The following is a 16,297-nucleotide window of genomic DNA, read 5'->3' on the forward strand; positions in this document are numbered from 1 at the left end:
ATCCGTGAAGGAAAACTCAAGAGACAGAGCCAAAAGGCTTAAAACAATAATCTCCTTCATGTGCCAAAATTCAGGATGGAAGTCGAAATGATTTCTCTCAGGAAAAAAGTGCGGCAGTTAAAGACAGACATTAAATTCTTTAAAAAAAAGCCCACCAAAACCAGACGTAGAAAGTGGATACATTCTAAAAGCAGCTCAATAAAAAATATTCCTTTTAATGAAAATAATTTAAAAAATGGATAGTTGAAGAATGCAAATCCACCTTGACTGTGACCAGCTACTGCACCCTGCTCCCAGGAAAGCCTCCGAGCACAACAACACAACGCCTTCTAGAAGAAGAAAGTCCCTGCTATCTGCATGTGTGAAATGTGGCCAGTGAACAATTTGGAAACACAAATGTACAGGACCGAGTATCCGAGTCCCATTAGTTAACTTGGGCGTCAGGAAACTTCCCGGGGTTCCTGCCTCTCCCACTGGAGCCGGCCGGTGCCGGAGGCGGCGTCACTTCCCGGTGAGCACGGCTGAGCCCGTGAACCCCTGAGCCTCTCGCTGGAGTTGAATACTTAAACCTAAAAAAGGCATTTACAAGTTGACGCATTTTTTTGTTGTTGTTGTTGTCTTATTTCCTTGCAGTATACGTTTCTACTTCTAGACTATGGAATGTTACATTAAACAATATAATTATTCATTACCTTGCTTCAAATTTCATTACAGTTACTGAGGCTTCATCATAATTTCACACAGCACAGAGACACCAAACTAAACACCAAGCAGCCAGCACTAGATGTATTTTTTCTTTAAGTACCAATAAGCAAAATATCCCATTCCCCCCAGAGATCCCATCAGGAAGGAGGCTCCGAAGAAGGAGGGAGGTTTCCGCTTGACCAGCCTGAAGGCATTGGGTACCACTGCGGAGAGGAGAGTGGTATGTATATCTCCCAAAACTTTCCTGAAGGCGAAGCGTTTTTGTATCCTGTCAAAGAAGGACTGTAGGTTAGGTCTGCTGCCATCTTCCCAGTATTTCTTAGAGAGTCCCAGAAACTTGAGGCGGTGCAGGGTGGCTCCTAATAAGACATCGGCCAAAGTAAAGACGCATCCGCAGAGCCAAAGTTCACACTTCTGCCCTGGAGAGAGAGAAGTAAGTAGGGTAAGAAGAAACCCTTGGGTGGGCACCTAAAGGCTTGCTCAAAAGATCCGCAAAGGCAGGAGCATTTGCATTGGACCTGGGGTGCTTTTTCTCAGCGCTCTGATATCCCAATAAATCAGACCCCTTCTACCAGGCTATGTGATGGAGGATATGGGGGGGCCACAAAGCTGGGAATATGAGATTATCATTTATAGCCCACATGAAGATACAAATCGCTGTCTGCAAAATGGCTCTGCTGCCTCTCTCTGAAGTCAAGAGCAGCAGGAGATGGCATCCTCCCATACCCTGGAGGCCCCTGGAAAAGGGCCCTTAACCCCCCCTTGAAGGAAGGTGTGGTGCAGTGACCCCTTCTGCTGTGTTAGTGCTCGGGGAGAGCAGCAGTGGTTGTCCTTGGCTGTACTGGGAGCTGTTTCAGGAGTGTCATGTTAACTTGTCCTATTTTAGGGATGCGAGAAATCCTCAGGAATCAAAACCATTTGCTGGCCCAGTCTGGCTGCTCTCCCAGTGCACTGCTGGGGAGGTCCTGCCTCTGTCCGCTCTCCCGCACCGGGGACCCTGCTCCAGGACACCAAAACTGGCAGCACATCTGTGCTGGGACAGGTTTTCGGGGGAGGCGGAGCTCAGTGTGAATGCTGGTCATGAGGATGGACGCTAAAGCGTTGGCGGCCCCTGGTAATGGGTGACCCTGGAAATAACCTCACCAGAGAGATGTCCAGGTATAAACCAAGCTGTTGTTAGGCTGCAAGAGGCGGGCTCAGGCCAGGATAGTGTTAAACACTCCTCTGCTGCCATTTCAATGCTAAGGAGCAGGGCTAGGATGGAGCTAAGGCAGATGAAGGGAGGTGTAGGTGAGGAAGAACAACAGAAGGGGCACAAAACCTGGCCCCATCCAGCCTGAGCCCCTGTCTTTGCACCAAATCCTTAATTTTGGGGCTCTTCCACTGTCCTGTGGCTGCTATATCAGGGAAGGAGAGAGAGGCACCTTTATTGCACCCCTGGGCAGGCATTGGTGCTGTAGGGCTGCCTGCAGAGCCAGGCCAGTGGAATTACTGGTAATTAGCAGCCCTCATTTGTAGCCGCTTGGCAGCCTGCCTAATCCGGCTAGAGGCACAGCCCAAGTGGACAGATTGCCTGTGCCTAATTAGTCAATAAATGTTTTCAGTGACTAATGAATTGGGGGGGTTCTGTGGGGACCCTGAGGATGCTTTGGCTCAGAGGTAAGGGAAACGGTGCTGAGGTGGCTGCCTTGCTCCCAGGCACTGCCGCGGGTGAAGGAGAAAGCACGTGTGAGGATGGCGACTTTGGGAGAGAGCCATGATCCGGCCCTACCCCTCTTGGCTCTGGGCTTGCACCCGCTGCTGAGACCTGGACCCAGCTGTGGGGTGCCCCAGCCCCTTGCACCCCTTCCCAGCACCAAGGTGGGGCAGAAGCACAAGCAAAGGCAACTCGTCCCCTTTGCATCCATGGGGCAACCCCAGTTTGGACCAGCCTGTCCCAGCTGAATGGGGTGCCTGTGGCAGGGGGTCGCCCTGTGCTCCTGCAGCATCTCCCACCCTCCTCCTGCCTGCCCTGCCCTGCCTGCATCGCTGCGCCTCCGGCCGGCAGCCTGGGCTGCGTGGGAGGAGAGCTGCTGCACTGCGGCTCCTGGGAAATTGCCAAAGGGCTGGTGCTTGTGCCCGCTGCTGAGATCCTGACGTGGCTGTGGGCACGGTGGGGGGAGTTTGGGGGGCAGGAGCAGCACGCAAGGACCGAAGGCAGCGGAGTGCCCAGGTGCCGGCAGCGGCAGCAGCCACCCCTCTGCTCCAGGCACCCAGGACGTCCTCCAAGGGCACCTCATTAGACTGAATTCTGCTGAGCTATCCCAGCTCTCAGATTAGTTAATGAGAGTGTTCGTTGGAGGCAATTAGGGCAACGCAGGGTGTTGCTGTGAGTGCATCAGGGCCCTCGGCAAATCCCCAACCCGGTGCCTTGCAGGGCCCGACCTCGGCATCTCCGAGGGCCCTTTGGTGCGGCCCCGAGCGTGACGCAGGGCTCCCCGTGGCCGAGGCCAGCCCCACGGGCAGGGGCAGCTGTGGGGCCGTCCCCTGATTAACCGCATCTGGGCTCTCCTCCGGACTTGGCACCGCGGTGCTGGCAGCCACCAGCCGTTCTGGGGCTGGGGTTACGAGCCCTGCCAGCAACGGGGACAGGAGGATGATGGCGTCAACCTGGGGTGACGGCGGGACAAGTGATGCCCAGCTGTGCCCATGCATCCCTCTCTGCCAGGGCACTGGGGTGGCTCTCGGCAGGCACCCAGCAGCATGTGTTTGATGTCGGGGATGGCTGGTGTTGCTCTCTCCCACTTGCTGGCATTTGACGCAAGTCCTGTAAAGGCTCCCACCCCTCTAGGACCTCTCAAATTCCCATCAGGTTTCCCTGCCCGTGCTCCGCTGAGATGTGCAGCAGTCCCGTGGCCAGGGGGGTTGGCTGCAGGACATGTCCCCAGCCCTGCGCTTTTGTCAGCCTGTGCTCCTCGTGGTGCAACAGCTTGGGGCCAGCCCGCTCCTTCCTGAACCGGCCAGGGCATCAGTCACTGGCAGCCCCTCACTGGGGCGGAGGGGACCTGCCACCACCCTGCGATGACTTTAGAGCTCCCACAGAGCAGCTATGAGGACAGAGGTCCTGCTGTCCCCTTTGGCAAGGGGCGCGGGGGCTCCCCAGAGCAGGGGTGGTTTGCCGGAGGTTAGTAAGACCACAGCTGCAACAACATTGGTACACCCAAAAACAGTAGTTGCCCATGGGGATGTTCATCAGGTGCAAAGCCATCAGCTCTTCCTGGCGTTGCATCTCGGTCTTGTGTGGAAAAACACCCCATAAATGCAGCCCAGCGCGTACCTTGGTACTCCAGTTTCCTCTTCTCCAGCTCGGCCTCAATCTGGTCTAGCACCATCCCCAGTTCACCAAGGATCTTCTTCAAGTAGTTCACGTTGTCATGCTCCAGGATCTTGGCCTGGGTGGAGAGCAGGATTAGGGTGGGGGATGGATGGACGGATGGACACGTGTCCCTGCAACCACGCAGGGACACGAGGCACCAGGTGCCCGTGGCAGGTCCATGGGTCACGTCCCCCCACCGCCAGAGATGTGTGCGGCTTTGACCTACTTACCATGAGTTTCTTCTGCTTGGAGAGGTAGGGCTCTGAGAGCTGTGGCTCCTCGTCATGGTCCAGCTTCATCAGCTCCGTGCTGGCGTTAGCTAAATGTCCTGGGGGGAGACAGAGGGGCTGGGGGGGCTGTGTTTGGCAGGGGTCAGGATGACCTTGTGTCCGGTAGCAAAGCACCTCGTCCTGCATGCAAAATAGTGTTGTGGCACGAAACCAGAGAGTTTAAATGGGCCAAGTTCACGGCTTGCTGCTGCTGTGCTGCCATACGGGTGGGTGGCTGGGGCATCGCATGCTCTCCCGAGGGCACGTGGTTTCTTCAGCCCTCCCATCCGCTCACAACAGGCAGCACTGGCTGTGGGGTACAGCAGATCCCCCTCCCTGGCTGTGGCCAGTCCCAGCTCTGTGGGTTTCAGGGTGGGTTCAGCTCTCTGTTTCCTTTGCTGGATTCATATTAGAGCTGCCAGCAGTTCTCTGTCTCTTACTGTTTTAAGAACAACCCCGAGCTTCCCCATAACCTGGTTCCTGCAGCTCCATCCCCAGCAGGTCAATCCTTTGGGATGTCTGAGCTGGCTGCCCACGTGTGGGTGTGCGTGCAGAGCAGCACGGGGGTAGGGGGAGGAACGCTCCCTCCCGAATGAAGCTGTTCTGCCCAGCTCGGTGTCTGGGGATGCAATTTAGTAGTGTGGAGTCCATCGTGAGCATGGGAGAGACACCCACCCTCCTCCCTCCCGGGGCATGGGGAGGATGCAAAGGGCTTTGTGCAAGGGAGCTAACGGAGGGAAAGGAGCAGAGTAAATGGAAGAAGAGAATACGAGATGCAGAGTAACACCTTAGGGACGACATAAATTACCCGAAGCTGGGCTAATCTCTTCCTGCCAGGGACCATCTGTCTGTCCCTCCTTGTCCCTCCAACAAGGGCTTGGCTCTGCCAACGCGTGGGTGTGGGAGGTGCCAGGGCTGGCTGGGGCGGCAGCCAGCAGCAGGCTGCACACTGCCACAAAATGGTGAAACTCCCTGTTTTCCACCACGAGCCTTGAAGCTCGTGCTTGCTAAGGCTCCCAGCCAGCTCTCCTGGGGCTGTAACTCAGAGGGAAGCCTGGATATCACCCCAGTTTTGTTCCCCTGTTCCCCTTGGGAGAACCTGGCCCTTGGTTCACCGTCTCCTTGGGTCACAACTGCATGGATTTGCCTCAGCACCCACTGCAGCGGGGCAGCCCAAGCATTGCCTGGGCATAGGGGATGTGCTGGGGAGGAAGGGCACCAGAGGCACTGGGGCATCCCACGGACCTGCCCATAGCCCCTCTGTTGCAATGGCTTGGGAAAAATGCCACCGTCGAGGAGGTTTGGACGGGGAGATATTTTTAATGACCTCGGCAGAGTGCTGGGGAGGTGATGCAAGGCAGACGGGGTCTGAAGCCATCGCAGCAGGACCCTTTGGGGAGGGGATGGGCTCTGCACCCTGCATCTGCCCAAGGTCTGGGGGTGGAGGTGGTGCTTTGTGACATGGGGAAAGCCGCCTGTGCAGGGTGCCAGCAGAGGCAGGGCAGACCATGACATACACCTCAGGAACAGCCTATTTCTCTTTGTGGCTGAGTGCATCCCATTTCAGAGGGACCATCTGTGAACCAGCAGCTGAAGGGACAGTGGGAGGGGAACAGTGTTTGCTACAGGTGCCGCTTGGGGCCGGAGCCTAAAGGAGGGGAGAGACATGGGGCATGCCAGTGCCCTCCTAACAAGGTCACTTCTCTGGCAAGGGACTCTCTCCGGGAGCAATCCTTGCTGTTGAGTTATATTAAGCATCGTCAATGTTTCATGAGCACTTGAAGGTCAGGTACACAGTCTTATGCCGATTCATCCACTATCTGCAACTCTGGCTGTAGTCACCCACCTCTGCCCTTAGAGCTATTGGAGGGAGAGGGGATGTGCAGGAGAGGGGATGTGCAGGAGAGGGAGCAAATTCATGTGCCCTAGAAAGAGCTGAGCGAGAAGCCTGCAGGGCCCATGGGAGCCTGGACACCCCCAGGGCTAGGAAGCCTCTACAGGGTGCCTGCAGCTCCCAGATTAGCTGTGCTTTGCTATTTCCCAGCTCTGTCCCTGCCTGCGTTGGTGGAAAGGGGAGACGAGCAAGAGCAGGGTGGCTGACCGGGCTGCAGAGCCAAACTGAGCCTAAAGGAAGGGCTGGGGGAGCCGTCCTGCTGGCGCCGGCCCTGGGCAGCCCCGCTGGAGAGGCGACTTACTGCGGATCTCAGCGGTCGCGTACTTTGGGATCATGGAGTCGGTGGTGAGCTCAGGGTGCAGGATGCAGCCGTGCGTGTAGGCGTCCATGGGGAGGGAGTCCAGCAGCTCCCGGTACTGCAGCACCCGCGAGTGCAGCAGGCTGCCCGGCTCGGGGATCAGCTGGGTGACGTTTTCTGCCAGGGTGAAGGGAAAGCTGTTAAGCAGGACCCGGGGGGCTCAGGCACTCCTGAGTGGCTCATTAGCCTGCACTGGACACCAGTGTGCAATCCTGCTTGAGCTACCTCTACGCAGGGCTGGCTGTGGCAGTGCAGTAACTCAAAACCATACCCCATATTCTGCCCTCTCCACTCAGCCCATCCCGGCCAGGAGCGCATCCAGGCCGTGCCCAGAGATCAGCAAACCCGCAGGACCACAGGGACGTGTACGCATGTAATTACCCACACCTGCAGCCCCCACGTCCACAGGAGCTCAGGGTAGCAAGCCCTTCATCTCTGCAGCCCCTGAATTTGTACACTGTGGTTTCACATCTCTTAGAAGGGGAACAAAATCTTCTCATTCTGCAGAAAAGAGCTAGAACACGGGGATTTGAGTTTGGGATCTCCTGAGTTATGCACTCGTTACACCAGGGGCAATGAGATACCTAATTGTCTTGGGCTTCCTTGAAAATCCCATTCAAAATGGGTAATCAGGGAGTAGATGACCAAAGAAGGAGCCCAGCACGTCTTCCCTGGGTGCTCAGCCGGTGCCTCAGCTGCAGGAGCATCCCTCGCCCCAGCTGGCTTGGCACCTTCCTTGCCTTGTTGGGTTTGTTTTATTCATCTTTTGCGGAGGGCAGTTTGTATCCTGCTCTTTTTATTACACTTTCAGCTCAAAAGACACGGTGGATGACACCACAAGGAGCGAAATGTTGCTCTTGTCTCCAAGAATATCAGGTCCATTTTTTTTATGGGATCATAAAGGTTTATGGCATTTTCAGGTAGCATTTAATAGGTAGTGAGTAAATTTACCACCAGGACTCAGTACACCCAGTTGCCCACATGCTGTCCGCAGTGCAGGGCTCACCGCACGCCGGCATCTTGGGCTGAGTTAAGGCACATCAGCAGAAGGACTTTGGCAGACGTGGCCAACACGGCTCCTTAACTAAGGGCCTGAAATGAGAGCTCTGCCCACCCCTGCTGCCAGCAGCAGGAGCAGGACTGCGGGCACAGCCTGGCGATGCCTGCTCAGCAGAGACGCACAGCTCGCTCTGCCCTGGGCCAGGCACCATCATGCCTGCCGGCACCTGCGGCTGGACAGGAGCCAGGGAAATTTTGGCAGCTCCTGTATTGCAAAACTCCTCACATCTCTCATTCAGGGCTGTCTCTGACCGATGGGCATCAGCATTGCTGTCCCCTGAGCAAGGGGAGATTTTGGTAGCTCCTCCCTGCCCGCGAGCTGCTCGCTGCCTCCACTGCCTGGACTCCAACTCTCCAAGCAGGGATTTTCCACCCGAGAAAAAGCAATCAGCTGAATGAAATAATAATAACTGACCTATAGCCTGTGTGCTCCTTCCATAGGACTCCTGGCCAGCACCTGATGGGCAGGCTGGGACCGATCTGGAAACCAGCACATCCAGAGCGACTGCCCTGTCCAGCAGCGAGACGGAGCAACCACAATGAAATAGCAGCATGCTGGCCACCAGCCCATGTCCTTCAGCACATCCCAGGGAGGTTTTTCGGTGGGCTGGTGCTCGTCCTGCCTTTGCACGCCATGGCAGACCTGCACATATGGGCTGCTGTTGCATATACTCAGCAAGGGATGGGCCGTGCAAAGATGGGATGGGGGGAGGCTCAGAAGGATGGGGCTGGGGGTGCAGCCCTTGGAGAAGCCCCTCGCCCAGATTCTGAGAGGCATTGCCACTGGCCAACTCATCAGTGGTTTCCTGGCACTGCTGGGTGGTGCCCTAGTGAGAAGCACCCTCACAGGTCCTTATTGGCACTATTCATGGCTTTTTTGGGGAAAGAAAAACATTGCTCATCACACTACCCTTTACTGATAGCTGATGCTCAGTTTGTGTGTAAGCAACTGAAAAAGACCATGCTCCCAGCCCAGGGGAAAATGTAACTCAGTGAACAGACCTTCTTATAAAGGCATTTTCAAGCTCTGCACGTTTCTGCAAGTTGGGTGTTTCCCCCTCAGACCAATGCCATAGCATCCTGATAATGGTTTTGCCAACTAGCGCTGGTGGGCAATGGCTTGGAGCAGAGCACACAGCAGGGAGTGATGCTCTGGGCCCTCTTCCCTGGAGCTTCCCCTCTCCATTTTTCAGTGAAAAGGTAAGAAATTGCACCTGGCTGGAAAAATCTCAATGACAGGAGTTTCCCAGTGCATGGGCAGCACTGTGTCCCTCTCCCACTGGGGACAGCCCGTTGTCACATATGCCGGAACACCTGCCCTTCGCAGAGACCGGATGAAGCTGCTGCGCAGTGGGGGGTCCACAGAGCGATGGTCCCTGCTGCCCCTCGGCCCCTCGGCTGCCACCAGGCAGGAAAGTGGCTGCCATTCCCTGGGAGCCGCTGCCAGCGTGGGCTCCTCCTGACCGATCCCATCCCCGCTGCCCCGCCGGCGAATGAGCATTATGCCTCCATCGAGCAGCACCACCGTGGTGGGGCTGGGAGAGGACAGCAGCTGAGCTGGCAAGACGCCCTTGCTTTGGGAGCTATTTTGAGATGTTTTTGATGTCTCTCTTGCAAGGGGGATGGATGCTGGGGCGAACGTCGTGATGGCACAGCCTGAGCTCCCTGCTCAGCTTTGAAGCCTCCTCAGTGGAGGGTCCCAGCCCGACAGCCTGCAGTTTTGGGGAACTAAGGGCGAAGGGACGTGAGATGCCGGGGAGAGGCTGCTTGTCACAGCAGCCCTGCAAATAGCCACCTTCGTGCACCATCTCAGCATCCTGGTGCACCGGGCTCAGCTGGCTGCTGACTGCAGCCCTGCTCCGGGGGGGAATACAAGCTTCCCTCTCCTGGCTGTGCCTTCCTCTGGGTTTGTGTCACATCCTCCTCTCGTGGTCCCCAGACCCGCTGGCTTTGTTTGACTTTAAAGAGGCAGTTTTCTCTGAGGCACAGCAACACCGGCGATGGCAGGGTCCCCTGCCCATGACCAGTGGCACAGGGCTCATCAAGGAAGGGGAGAGGGGAGCAGCACCCAGCTCAAAGGCACCTTGTCTCAGCAGGGCCACTTATAAGGAGTTACTGGGGTTTTTGTACCATTACCCAATGCCAAAGTACAAAGGTAGCTGAACTCAGAAGTATTCCCATGGGCCGTGCCCCAGCTGTGGCTCTGGTGAGATGCCACCACGCACCAAGGGAATGGGCGGAAATGTTCCGCTTTGGGAGCATGACCTCCAAGGCAGAAAAAGGGGGCACCCAGCTACAATTGCCCCCAGAGCCTCCCAGTAGCACTTCCAAGGGACATTTGGGGATTTCTGCTGGAAATCCTTTGTTTTCATGGGAAAACGTAAAAGTTTGAGGAGGGCTGGTGGCTTGCTGCTCTTCTGGGGTAAAGCAGAAACTTCAAAGGACATTGCATTTGGAAAAAAACGTCTGGATTAGAGCCAAGTTTCCCCCAAGACACAGCCCCCCTTACCTCCTGTGAAGTTCTTCTCCATGTAGTCGATGATCTGGTTGTAATCGCTGATGATGTTGTCCCTGTGGATGATGACGGGCACCTCCTCCCCCAGGTTGAGCCGCATGAACCAGGGCTCCTTGTGCTCCATCAGGGGCATGCTGACGTCCCGCTCCTCGCAGGGCAGCCCCTTCTCCGCAATGACCAGCCGCACCTAGGGCAAGAGGCCGGGGAGAAAGGGCTGAGCCCCAAGCACCGAGCTGGCCCTGAGAGCCCCAGCGCCACCCCATCGCCCGTCCCTGGTCCTCCTCTGCCACTTAAGCACAGTGATGTGCCATGACACATGCTCGTCCTGCAAGGAGCCAAGCAGCTCTTGGCATGGGGCAGCTGCAAAATCCAGGCAGCCAAGTGAGGATTTCTCTTCCCAGCAAATGGGGGAGACCCAAGCCCATCCTAACTTTGCAGTATCATGGACCACCATCCTCCCGCTGGTCACTGGTGGCCCGTGTGACAGGTGGAGGGGCCAGGGGTCCTGGTGGGCTGCAAGCCCGTCCCTTGGCAGCAGGCGGAGAGAGGCAGCAGCTCCCCAGCTGGGGGGAATCAGTGATGCTGCTGTGGGTCCCAGCAGAGCCCAGCACACACCTGAGGAAGAGGAAGAGGAGGAAGCAGCAGCAGCAGAGGCTGCAGCAACACTACACCTTGCATGCAGTGTGTGCTACCACCTGACTGAAGGACGCCCAGATGCTAACTCAGGTATGTCCCATGCTCGGGGGTGGGAGATGGCTTTGCTGGGCATGTTTTGAGCCGGAAAAAGGTTCCGTTTCACGGAGGGTTTCAAGCAGCCCCTGCACAGCATCAGTCCTGCTCCACTCTGCCACCGGCCTGGGGGCATCACCCATTGCCTTTGCACCTCCTGTGCCAAAACCACTGCCTTCCCCTTCCCCTGCTGCTGCCCTCCCTCAGCGCCGGGCTAGGGAGCAGCACTGCTGGGGTGGCACCCACCTCTCTCACGGGTGGGAAAGCTGAGTCCAGCAGTGCAGAGGGGCAGGAGGAGGCAGGAGCGGGGCTGAAATTGGGGCACCATCCCCATCGTCCATGGACAGCCCTCAGGGCTGATCCTGCTACTTTGCTCTGTGCTTGAGATGGTGTTAAATATTTTGCAGCACAGCAGCAAAATTTTAGGCTTCTGGGTCATAAAAACCTGACCATTATGAACTAAGTATGTCAAACAGGCAAAAAAACCAAACCTCAGGGGACATGAAACAGTCACATCTTACAGAACCACTGAATGAGGGAAAAGCACTTGTTTTTCTCTAACTAGCAGCAGCTAAAAATACAACTTAACAAATATAAGCATTTCTATGAGTACTTCAGAGTTCTGGGGAATTAGTCATTAATTATTTATAGGGCTGGCAAATTAATTTTTTCTTTTAAAGTCAAACAAGGAAAAGCCTGGGTCCCTCAACTGCAACTTACTCTCAGGCTTTTCCTCCCAGCTGATGGATAAACCCTGGGCAGGACCACCCAGGGCATCTGTTCCCAAACTCCCCGTGCTTCCCGGTTCTGCTCTCAAACAAGCTGAGACCAAAGGCCTGGCAGGAGGCAGCTGCTGGGCATGAGGCAGCGTGGGCAGGAGGGCTCAGCTCAGGGGGTAACCCCAGTGCCTGCGGGCAAGGGGAGCCCCTGACAGCACCCCAAGGAGGGGTCCCAGCTGGGGGTGACAAAACGTGCTCGGACCCCCTACCCAGTCCCTGCAGCACCGGCACGGCTGCCGTGTGGCACCTTGTGTAAAAATCCAATGCTGGCTGTAAAACTCCAAAAATCTCTTTGCAGGGAGGGCCGGATCCTGGCGGGGGCTCAGGATCCCTCCCACAAACAGCCCAGTGCCCATGGAGGGTGGTTCTGAGCAGTGCCCGGGGCAGAGCAGGAAAACCTTCGCCCGCAGCCGGCTCCCAGCAAAACTCCTCTGCAGGGGGGTCCCATGCAGCCCCTGCCGCTCCCAGCCCTGTGACCTCCATCACCCCAGCCTGTGCTTGTCCACCTTCCAGCAAACGCTCTTTCCTTGCAAGCGACCTCAAAAGCAAAGCTCGAAGCGGTGCCAGGTGGCCCGCTGGCTCTAGGTGTGCATGCCCTGTCCCCAGCATCCCCAGCCCCGCAAAGGTGAGGCCGATCGTAGGAAACCCCGGACAAGAAGTGCCTTAACCGCTGCCGGCGGCCAAACGAGCGAGACAAAAAAATAACAGCAAGGCCAGAGCGAGGCGGGAGAGCTGGGCACGAGCATCCCTCGCCGGTGCGGATCAGAAGCTCATTAGTCACCAGCTGCCAGCGGCGGCGAAGCCGACCATGTGCAGCCACCCTGCTGCATTGGGCATCCTCCCCTTTCTTTGTGCCTGCAAGTAGGAACGGGCGCCTCTGCCCCCCGCCTCCCCCGGCCTCCCCGCCGGGCTCAAGGGGGCCCTTGGACTGGGGGAACTTTGTCTTCCCCCCACCCCTCAATAGCCCGTTCCCCAGATAATATTAACGGTGTGGGAATGACGGGGGGGTTTGGGGCCGGGAAAAGAAGGTCGGGTTTGCTCTACGGCTGCTGTGCTGCAAAATGAGCATTTACTATTGCCTGGAAAATGTGATTTCTCGCTGGGGCACCCCAGGAATTGGATTTCCAGGGCGCTACTGCAATGTCAGGGGTAAATCGTTGCTGCGTGCCGGGGTCCGCTCCCTGGAAGGCGCCCAGCTCGGGGGCTGCCGCCCCCTCTCCCGGTGGCAGGGTGGTCCCAGGGCCTGGGCTCAGCCTTTGTCTGCGCTCCTGGCCACGCCAGAGTGGGGCTGTGAGGGAGCACAAAGCCAAGGCGGCTCCCGCCACCATCCCAAAGCAAAAGCAGGCTTTGGCTGAGCCCCCCCCCCCCCGTTCCCTCCCCAGGCAGATGCTGTTAAAATGCAGAACTGCAGGTACAAAAGAGCTGCCTGGCCACAGGCTGCTGCCCTCGCCAGCCCTGGGGACGAGCCCCTCGCCCTCCCCACGAAGGGGCTGCCCTGGGGACTGGAGGTGATTCCTCCCTGGGAACCCGGCCGAGCGATTGTTTGTTTTTTTTTTTACCTTTTGTGAGCTGAAGGACTGGGTCCAGTGGTACAAAACCAGTCTGTCCTGGGATTTGAGAGCGGGGTCTGTCGGGTCCTGGTTTTCCTCCCCCTCCGTGGATTTCCCTGCGTCGTTCTCCAGCGCCGAGATGGGCCACCAGCTGCAGTTGGTGGGAGTAACATTATTGGGAGTCGCCATGACAGCCTGCGAGCGAGCGGGGAGAGGGACGAGGGCGCGAGCGGCACTAGCCCAGCATCACATGGGCTCCTGCCAGCAGCATCACTCCTGGGGCAGCTCCATCTCCCCGGCTGGGGTGGGCAGCGTGGGGCGGTGGGTGCCGAGGGTCACGGGAGACGACGGTGGCGGCAGCGGCGGCGGTGGCGTGGGTGAAATCGCAGCCCGTCCCCGCTCGTGGCGGGGCTCCCACAGAAACGCGCAGGCATCGCTTCGATAGGCGAGTCAGCGGCGGAGGCTCCTGCTGCCTGCCTGCCTGCCAGCTCGGCAATCCGGGGCAGCTCCGGCCCCTGGGGCTCCTCAGGAATATTTTGCAGCAGAGATTAAGATTTTTTTTTTTTTGACTCGTTTAGATATGGCGGATATGTAATAAATAGCCACATTGATGGATACTGCCTTTAAAATGTCTAGCAGGTGTCTTGCCTGCCTTGCAACCTTCGTGGAAAGAAGTGGCAATGGCCCTTTAAAGGTATTCAGTGAATTTTGGAGAGCGCAAATTAATTACTGCCTAATGGGCATTATGTAGTCTGTACCAGGGTAGAGCCCAGGAGCCCTCGCTGTGTACCAGAGCCCCGGGGTGCCGGGTCAAACCAGACAAACCCTCCTGCACCAAAGCAGGCACGGTTGGGGGTCATTTCCAGAATTAACAGGGTGTGCCACAGTAGCAAACTGGCTGGGTTTCCATTGCTCAGGGAGCTCCAGAAGGAGCTGCTGCTCTCAGGGCGCTACGAGCATCACCCAGACGTTTGCAGGCAGCTGACACCTTTCTGGGCACAGCGACCTGGTCCTCTGGGCCTGTGTTTTATGACACTGGGCTTCGTCATGCTCCATCTCCAGCAATCTGGCAGCCTGGCGATAATTTCCCACATGTGGGACTAGCCGCCAGTGCCAGGGGGTAAAACCAGCCTGGTTATTATGGGGGTTGTAGAGGCAGGTTTTGGAGAGGATGGAGGTGAGGGTTCTGCAGGCGCAGGGAGCCAGCTCGCGCCTCGGGGCCGCGAGAGGGCTCTGGGTGCGAATGCAGCTTCTCCATGTGTTGCTCCTATCTCCACCCACGCTGGAGCCGGTGAGGTTGGAAACAGGGGAGGGTTTGCAGGAGCTGGCTCAAGTGGGGAAACTGAGGCACACTTCGCCCAAGAGCACTGGGAGGGAGCGGGGCCAAACTGGTAGCCAGCTGCATCAACGTAGCAGAAGGAGAAATTTTCTGGGGACTGGGAGGTGAAAGTGAATCCTTTGGTGTCGTGATGTCCTGCTCCCAAGGGCGTGCAGGAGGGTGATGGCGGAGGGGTGAGGTGGAGAAGTGCTATGGCCTGCCCTGCCTCCTCCCTGCTTTCTCCCCCATAGGCAGCAGCCCCCAAAACCATCCTCCCTCCCCAGCCCAGGGCTTCCCAAGGGCTGCCGGAGACCCTGCACTGGCCTCGGGGACACCCACAGGGAAAGGCTCTGGCTCGGCCTCTGCTTTGGGGCTGCAAAGTCAGGGCGGTGGCCCCCACTGCTGCAAACTCAGAGCCAGCTGGGCTCGGAACGAAGAGCTGGCCCCATCGCATGGTGCTGTCCTGCTCTCTGCTCTGCAGCCTCCCTCCCGCCCGCTCTGCACAGGAGAACCCTCGCTGCCCTGGAAGCGTCTTTTGGGGCTCCCTTCACCTTTGGGTTTAGGAAAGGAGCAGCCTGACCAAGCAGAAGCGGTTCTCTCCTGTGGATTGCTGTCCAGAAAGCCCCATCTAGTGGCATATTTTGTGATGAATTAATGCTGTGCCGTTGGGAATAAAAAATGACAAGTTGCTTCATCCCTCTGGGTCACGCAGGTACGTGGCACCTCCGGAGGCACTTATTTATTTAGCTAGGTTTTGGCTTGCTAAAGTGAGCAAGGCTTGCGGGGCAGGATTGGTGCCAGCCCCCTTCAGGGGTGCCCTGACCTTGTGTGACCTTGAGAACATCCCCAGCTCTTGTCCCCAGCCTCCCTGCCTGCGAAAGGGGTCGATGCTGGGCTGCCCCGTGGGATGCTGTGCGGCTCGACCCGGTGGCATTGGCAGAGCCCTGGCAAAAGGTGCCATCAGGGCAGGATTGTGGGTGCTGGCAGTTCGGAAATACACAATCTATCTGGGGTGTCTCATCTCAGAGCTGATGCAAACATTACAGAGGGGAGAGAGCAGCCGGCCAGAGTCAGTCAGGGGACTTTGCAGGCACAGAAGCACCTTCCCTGTTTTAGAAGGAGGGGGTGGAGATCGGGCTGTAGAATCAGCTCCATTGATTTTTATTTTTTTTTTCCTGGTGGCCTGATTCAGTGTCTGCCAATGTAAAGCTTAGCTAGGACTCAGTTTGGCTTCTGTAAGGTGAGAAATAAATTTTATTGATCCATGGTGCCCTTCTGCATCATGCTTCAGTGGAACTAGTCCTGAAACTAGACAGGCAAGTAACTTGTAAAGTGCTGGGAGTGGGGGGAAGCCACTGAAAAAAACCCCAGCCTGCATCTGCTGAGATAGGAAGTAGTGAGGTGGAATCGGACCTAAGGAAAGTCCTGGGGGTGCTGCAAGCCCACTGCGCTGTCTCAGAATATTTTAGACATATTTTTCTGTAGATTGACTGGGGACACATCCTAGAGCATTTGTGGACAGAAAAAAATTCCCCAGGCTTGTTGGGGCAGGTAGAGTAGCAGGCTGGGAGCAGTAAGGCTGGCAGGGCTGTGCTCAGCACTGCTTGTACTGGGCCACCTCTGAGGCTGAGCACTGATGCTCATCCATCAAGCTAATGTGCAGGCATTCCCAGAGAAGATGCCGTTTGCTAGTAAAGCTTAAGGTTTCTGGCAGGCAGCAAGCAGGAGTCAGTGAGTTATCAGAGGAGTGAAGTGGGTGAGCTGAA

The 16,297-nt window shown here is 57.0% G+C and overlaps 1 protein-coding gene across 1 annotated transcript; it reads right to left on the minus strand.

The window, feature by feature from the left end:
- Positions 1-395: 395 nt before the first annotated feature.
- GDAP1L1 (ganglioside induced differentiation associated protein 1 like 1) lies at positions 396-13,901 on the minus strand. The gene is made up of 6 exons (XM_075018551.1): positions 13,223-13,901; positions 10,150-10,342; positions 6,525-6,698; positions 4,291-4,388; positions 4,022-4,136; positions 396-1,124 (listed from the first exon to the last, which is right to left on the minus strand). Exons 1-6 carry the CDS (start codon positions 13,400-13,402, stop codon positions 781-783), a joined length of 1,104 nt encoding a protein of 367 aa, XP_074874652.1. The 5' UTR covers positions 13,403-13,901; the 3' UTR covers positions 396-780.
- Positions 13,902-16,297: the final 2,396 nt, after the last annotated feature.

This window comes from Buteo buteo, chromosome 2 (genome assembly GCF_964188355.1).
Source record: "Buteo buteo chromosome 2, bButBut1.hap1.1, whole genome shotgun sequence".
Taxonomy (NCBI): domain Eukaryota; kingdom Metazoa; phylum Chordata; class Aves; order Accipitriformes; family Accipitridae; genus Buteo; species Buteo buteo.

What these genes read in the sequence shown, in the direction of transcription:
- GDAP1L1 (XM_075018551.1), bottom strand. Translation starts at nt 13,402, where the DNA reads ATGGCGACTCCCAATAATGTTACTCCCACCAACTGCAGCTGGTGGCCC. An exon ending in AGTCCTTCAGCTCACAAAAG is followed by an intron (nt 10,343 to 13,222) that starts GTAAAAAAAAAA and finishes CTCTTGCCCTAG; the next exon opens with GTGCGGCTGGTCATTGCGGA. An exon ending in CCAAGCAGAAGAAACTCATG is followed by an intron (nt 4,137 to 4,290) that starts GTAAGTAGGTCA and finishes CTCTCCACCCAG; the next exon opens with GCCAAGATCCTGGAGCATGA.